This window comes from Ctenopharyngodon idella, chromosome 7 (assembly GCF_019924925.1).
Source record: "Ctenopharyngodon idella isolate HZGC_01 chromosome 7, HZGC01, whole genome shotgun sequence".
NCBI classification, from domain to species: domain Eukaryota; kingdom Metazoa; phylum Chordata; class Actinopteri; order Cypriniformes; family Xenocyprididae; genus Ctenopharyngodon; species Ctenopharyngodon idella.
Genome location: NC_067226.1, coordinates 9,315,232 through 9,321,569, shown reverse-complemented (window position 1 = coordinate 9,321,569; position 6,338 = coordinate 9,315,232). Strand labels below are relative to the sequence as shown.

Below are 6,338 nucleotides of genomic sequence, written 5' to 3'. Positions count from 1 at the left end.
GGACATAAAGGAGAAATAAATGGTAGTTATGTCAGAAAAATCATCAAGTCGATTTAGTTAAGCAGTATATTAAATCATATAATAGATCACTACTATTGTAAAAGTAGCTGTCAATTGAATTTTAAATGACAATGAAGTATTTCTGACATCTGTAATTGATGGTTTGACTGTGGCAATAAGCAAATAAAGAATAAAAACAGGAAAAAAAAGTCTAATAAAACATTTATTTTAATTTTAAACAGAGCACTGTCTTGGTATTCAAGGCCAACATGTCTTTGTAAAACAATTCTTAATCAGAATACAATGTCTAACATTAGAAGTACTGTACTCTATTTGTGCAGGTGTCAAGGGTAGTGACGGGGACACGCTAATAGTGATACATTCAGAGTGAAGAACACATGCACTCATGCAGACATGTAATAAGGTCATATACATAAAACAACAGAGTGACTTGTGACTAAATTCTTATAACATAAACCCCTGTGCAAAAAAAGCAACACCAAGCAAAGTCCTTTAAAATATGTGCTTGTAACAGTAAAAAGGGCTAGAGAAATGTTTAGTTTTTAACGCAACATTCCTCTTCAGCAAGAAAGAGAGTGGTCTATGCACATTTTATAACACCATAACAGTGGTATAACTAAAAAGTTGAAACTCATCAAAAACTGAAAGTGTTTAAGTGAAAGAATAGTTGAAAGCATGATTTCCCACCTTTATCTTGACTACAGAGCACATTAATATATATCAGGACAGAAATGGGATACAGCAGAATACAGGACTGTGTTGTAGCATCCACAAACCTATCAAGAGAGCGCTGTGGTAAATAAAAGAAAAACAAACATGTGACCTAGTTTATGTCTCTCTAATCAAGATCTCCTTGGTAGTCAGGATATTCAGCTGAACACTACCCAGGTGTACATGGGTCAGCTTTCCAGACGCAAATTAAACCTTGTCCAAGACTAAGGAGTTTATAATGGACAGTGCAGTTTGACCCAGGGACCAGCTTCATTAATGGGCCCAGGAAACCAGTGTGTTTGAGTTACCCTATTGCACTGATCTCAGTTACTGGCTTCCACGACCCTAACCTTGAGCTGAGCCATCACAACAGATATGGCAAAAGTATAAAATTTGTCTTAAAAAAAAAAAAAAAAAAAATTAACTTAAAACCCTTAAATACAATCTCTTTGACTGATAAAATGTGCTCCAATCTTTGTAATCTAAGTCTCTATACAAAATAATGTGCATCTGGTCAAAATATTTAGCATTTTACATTTACATTTATTCTCCATCTGTAAACGTAGGCTGGTATTTAATACTATTCATATAAAGTTTGTACCAATCAAATCATATGTCTAATAGATATCATGCACACACTTCAGGTATTTGTACAGTAACGCAGATGTTTGTGTTTCAGCTGGAAGCACATGATTCATCCACTGAATTGTTCAGACTGGCAGACGGAATTAGATGCAGGCATCCCACAAACTGTCTTTAGTGAAGATCCCTTTGTTATCGCAGTTCTTCCCATCATGAATGCAGCTCTCCTCATGGACTCATTGCTGCCTTGCAGGAGTTTTCCACAGCCAAGAGCCAACAGCTTCAGACCTTCCCATTAGCACTGCCGAGGCCAAGGGCCTGCACCACATCCACACTCAAGCCACTCTTTAGAGTCCTCCGCACTGCAACACACACAATGCACGTTATATGTTATACTGTCAAATAAAACATGCAACTCAATGTCAGACAATCCATATAATACCACTTGCACACGTATAAAGATGCTCATTTCATGCACTAAAATGATCTGGAACTGTAAAGGTAACACATTTTCTGCAAAATTTTGCTGCAAAAAATTGTCTACTGTCAATAGTGTAGCGATGTATGAAGCACCGCTCACACAGAAGTCACTTTCAAACCAAGCAGCTTTCTTTTGGGCAACATGGCAATTCACTTGAGCCTAGGGCTGGAACGATATGACCTCAAATCAAAATCTTGATTAATTGAACACCTCAATTACGATTAATGAAAGATTATTTTGTTTTTGTTTGTTTTTTTGTTTTTACCCCTCATAGTTCACTGACAAGGTTTGTACTGTAAATACTGCTTGACTGTTAAAGGTGGGATATGTTTTCCTAATGAAAGAGTGCCACGACATAGCTCAGGCGTTTTATCTATGGTTCGTAACATTTCTTAGAGATTTGTGCTCGTTGTAAATCAGATACAAATAAATTAGCACAGTACCAGTACATTTATTTGAATGCATTATTGAGAAAGAGATTGTGTGTGTGAATTAGTCATACCGTCTCTCTATTAATTATGAAGCTGTGGATTGTAAAAATATGCTATAACTTTCGAGTTTCTAAGCTACTTAAGTGATAAATCACAGGACAGCGTTGACAACGAGTTTCTGTACTCCTCTCTGTGCGCGCGATCTTCATGTGATGTGCAAGCTACTGTCTGTATGAGTGTTTGTGTGCCACAATGCATCAGCGCAGTAGCTCAATAAAATATCGCTTGAAATGTCCAAACTGGCAAGCCTGAAAATATATACAATTGACAAAGTTTAGTGAAGTTGCAACTGAAAGTGATCTGGCTTCATGGCTTGTGCGTTGTCAGAGACAAGACACGGCTCTCTGTGTCACAGAAAACAGCTCACAAGCACTGATGTGAGGTGTTTTCCATATTGTTGTTCTTGAATGGTTCAAATGAATGTTCAAACTGGCAAGCCTTTAAACACATAAAATTGACAAACTTTCGTGAGGACGTAAGCGAAAGTGATCTCACTTCGGGGCTCGCGCGCTGTCTGTGTGTGTTGACTCGGCCTTTGAGTTCGCCTCCGTGTTGCTTCCATGCCGCTGACTGGATGGGGCGGAGTCACGTGACTACATACGCGGTAGTATGTTTTTAAGGGGAAAGTATTAACAGGATAAAAAAAAAAAAAAAACTAAATAACCAACATGGGAAAATTACATCGGTCAGAGGTTCTGAATTCTGGTTTCGATTACTTTTTGATTAATCGTCCAGGCCTGAAGTGAGGCCCCCTGTGAAGTTAGGCATGCTAAAAATCTTTCGCCCTTATGCAAAATTACAGATCAAATGGATTACTACGGAAATGACTGGATTTTGCCTGCGAAAATTCACTGAACAGCTGTAAGTGTGACTGCACCTTAAGACATACCATAAACTGCTTCAGAATATTATAAATGAATCTAAAAGTCTCATAGCTGCACAGAATATTTTTTCAGGTTTGAAGGTTTGTGTGCTTTCGCTTTCCTTTTTTAAAAGCACAGTTGCAAGAATGTGCCCTACAAAAGGCTCTTTGTGGTGTTCGAATTCTGAGATGTCTAGCAGTTCAATCCGGCACAAGCAGAAGTAAAGAGGTGGCACGATATGCATCTGACAAGGAGATTTAGGGGCTTTTGAAAGCTAAGCAATGGTAGAAGCCAGATTACATTGTGTTTTGGACACAGATAGTGTTGAATGCAAACAGTGACTAAATCCTTAATCTCATCCCCCAGCTTTAGGGCTAAAATAACCTTCAGAACTGGTTATGAAGTTCAGTGGTCAGAAAAATAAAAAATCCGTTGACAGTCAAAATGCACTCACATGATTTTCGGTTAAGCCGCGAGCGTTTCCTTGTTTTTGGACTAGACGCCCTCTCTGTGGGATTCTGGGTGACAGACTTAACCAGACGATCCATGATCTCATCTGTGGCATCATCCTGTGAGCTGGCGCTGTCCTCTTTGGCTACAGACATGTGTGTGCTAACCTTGCCTAAACCTGTGTAGAAATAGTACAACAGATCAATCAAATCTTTGCCTAATTACAATTACAAACAGGTCCAAGATCCTTCAAGGGAAGCATTAAAATAAGTGAGGCTAGTATTACTTCTTGGCAAGCTGATGAAAATCAGTCATTTGTAAAAGGTTCAGATATTCAGGCAAACACAGAGTTGGGTGTCAAGTTTGAATCCATGGCTTAATCATCCAGGTTTTTTTTTTTATGTCGGTCTTGACAGTTAGCCCTCTAAAATCACTTCAAAAAGAACATAATTAGTTACTATTTAGTCCATGATAAATCTGTTAGTTGAGCAAACCCACTCCATGCAGCCTGTGCAGTAGCTCTACCTTCATCGTCATCATCATCATCATCCTCCTGTGCTGATTGGCTCTCTACTGGTGAAGTAGGAGCGAAGTCAGAGTCATAAGGCCCCTCTGTGAGATCAGATGACCTGACCTTAATGCTCTCATTAATTATAAAGTTTTATCATACATTAAAAGCTGCACAAGTGCTTTATCTTTGCACACACCCATGCTCCAAACTCTATACCTTCATCACTCCACTGAAGGGTTGGTGAAATTGGAGTGTCACCACCAGTGGCAAGAATTTCTATAAGGGACCCCCAAATAAATAAAAATTAAATAATAATTATAACAACAATAATAAAATTATTAATTAATTAATTTAACCAAACTGTCCTTTAGTTTGGGTAGGACTTCACAAATCATTGCAGTGGTAACAGTAAAAAGGCAAAATGAGTTCAATTTAAACGTAAAAAAAATGTTAGGACACCGAGCATCATTTGTGTTGGGCAACTAAACTTGAAACTGGAGTCCTCAGTTCTGCTTCTGGAGACCGACCTTCCTGCAGATGTTACTTCTGTGACTGTAATCAAACAAATCTGGATCAGCTAATGAATGTTTCTAAAGCAGGTGTGTTAGAGGAGGGATGGAACAAAATTCCACAGGAAGGTTGGGCAACAGCAGAAGGACTGTCACTGCTCTAAACTGCTGGTCTAAACTCTTATATCCTGGATTTGCTGCATTGTGGTCTCTTACTTCGTACAGCACGGCTCCTGCGCAGCTTGCTATTGTCGTTGTTGGCGATGAGCAGGTTTTTCATGTTCTCATGCTCCTCTTGGGCTGGCTCTGATTCTATTGTTGTAGAAACCGGGGATGGGCTGTCCTCCAGAGGCAGCTGTGGAACTGCTCCAGAAAACTTCTCTGTCTGTTAAAAGATTCAGAGAGTATAATTAGTTACTGGTAATTTTTTTTTGTCTCAATCTACTCAGTTGATGAGTCAGGGTGATACAGTGGGGGCAGGTCCATGAATTCCCCTAAATGAACGAACGATCTGGGTTCAATAACAGTTAAGCTCTATTGACAACATTTGTGGCATAATGTCGATCAGGGCTGTTGTAAGAGGGAGGACAACTGAGAAAACTGTGTAAGGCCCTGTGTCGAGGTGGGCTGGCTAAATGTTTTATACTGCTGAGTGTTTGGAGTTGAATCACCATTTTGTCTAGGTCTTGTGAATATTAGATTTTTTTTTTTTTTTTTTTTTATAAATATCAGAATGTTTCATTTAATACTGCCCTTTAAAAGCTACATAAAATACTTATGTGTCCCAGAAGACAAAATAAATACAATTTCCCCTGATCACTGTATTTAAAATAGTTTTCAACCTCCCTGCTCTCAATGCATCGTATTTCTTCCTTGAGCATCAGTGAATGTTTGCAGCTTTTGTAATAGTTGTGTATGAGTCCCTCAACTGTCCTCTATGTGAAAAGATGGATCACTGCTGGAAAGGGTTCAAATATGCATAAGATGCTGGAAAACCAAAGAATGTGCAGGACAGGGAATATTTTTCTGAAAAATAATGGGGAGTCTAACTGCTCAGAGGGAATCATGAACAACTATCACATAAAAACATGACACAGCAGTCGAAATCAAGCATATGTAAATGTTTGATTTTTTTTTTTTTTTTTACATTCAGCTATCATTTTTGTCTAATGGACTATATTATGTAAACATCTGATATGTAAAATAACTGAGTCTGGGCAGTATTTTAATAAAATAAATAAATAAATAAAACCAATATGCAATTTTTTGATCCCTCTTATTTTGCTAAAATTTTACAGATTCTTTAAGGTGTGTGCAAACATACGACTGCAACTGTAAATTGGAAGTACATGAGCAATAAACATTAAAGCACACAGCTTAAACTTTATACATGATGGAATAAGACTAGTGGAATGGGATCAAAAGATATCTGTAGTCAAATTATGCTTTAAATTGATAATTTTTCTCCATTCCACACCTCTGTGATCATCTTGCCCCGGGTTTTAGTGCGCTCACGGTGGACAGCACGTTTACGTTTCTGGGTGAGGACTCTCTCTCGAGTGGTGCGGTACTCCAGGGCAAACTCACTGATGATCTTGCAGAACTGAGTTACTTTAGTGTCCCGCACTGAGTATGAAGGCTGACCCAAGTATAGCAGGAAGGAATGAAACCTGCAAAGTGAAGGAAGTAGAACTTAATATACTGTATGCTCAAGTTCAT

The 6,338-nt window shown here is 38.4% G+C and overlaps 1 protein-coding gene across 6 annotated transcripts in view; it reads right to left on the bottom strand.

The window, feature by feature from the left end:
• Positions 1-210: 210 nt before the first annotated feature.
• Positions 211-6,338, bottom strand: part of fhod1 (formin homology 2 domain containing 1) — a 54,478-nt gene continuing 48,350 nt past the window's right edge. For all 6 annotated transcript variants that reach the window (XM_051900221.1, XM_051900222.1, XM_051900223.1 and 3 more), the window contains 4 exons: positions 6,097-6,289; positions 4,836-5,004; positions 3,604-3,777; positions 211-1,676 (listed from right to left, as the gene is read on the bottom strand). In XM_051900221.1, the coding sequence (XP_051756181.1) occupies positions 1,597-1,676; positions 3,604-3,777; positions 4,836-5,004; positions 6,097-6,289 (616 nt within the window). In that variant the 3' untranslated portion in view covers positions 211-1,596. The remainder of the gene's footprint in view (positions 1,677-3,603; positions 3,778-4,835; positions 5,005-6,096; positions 6,290-6,338) is intronic.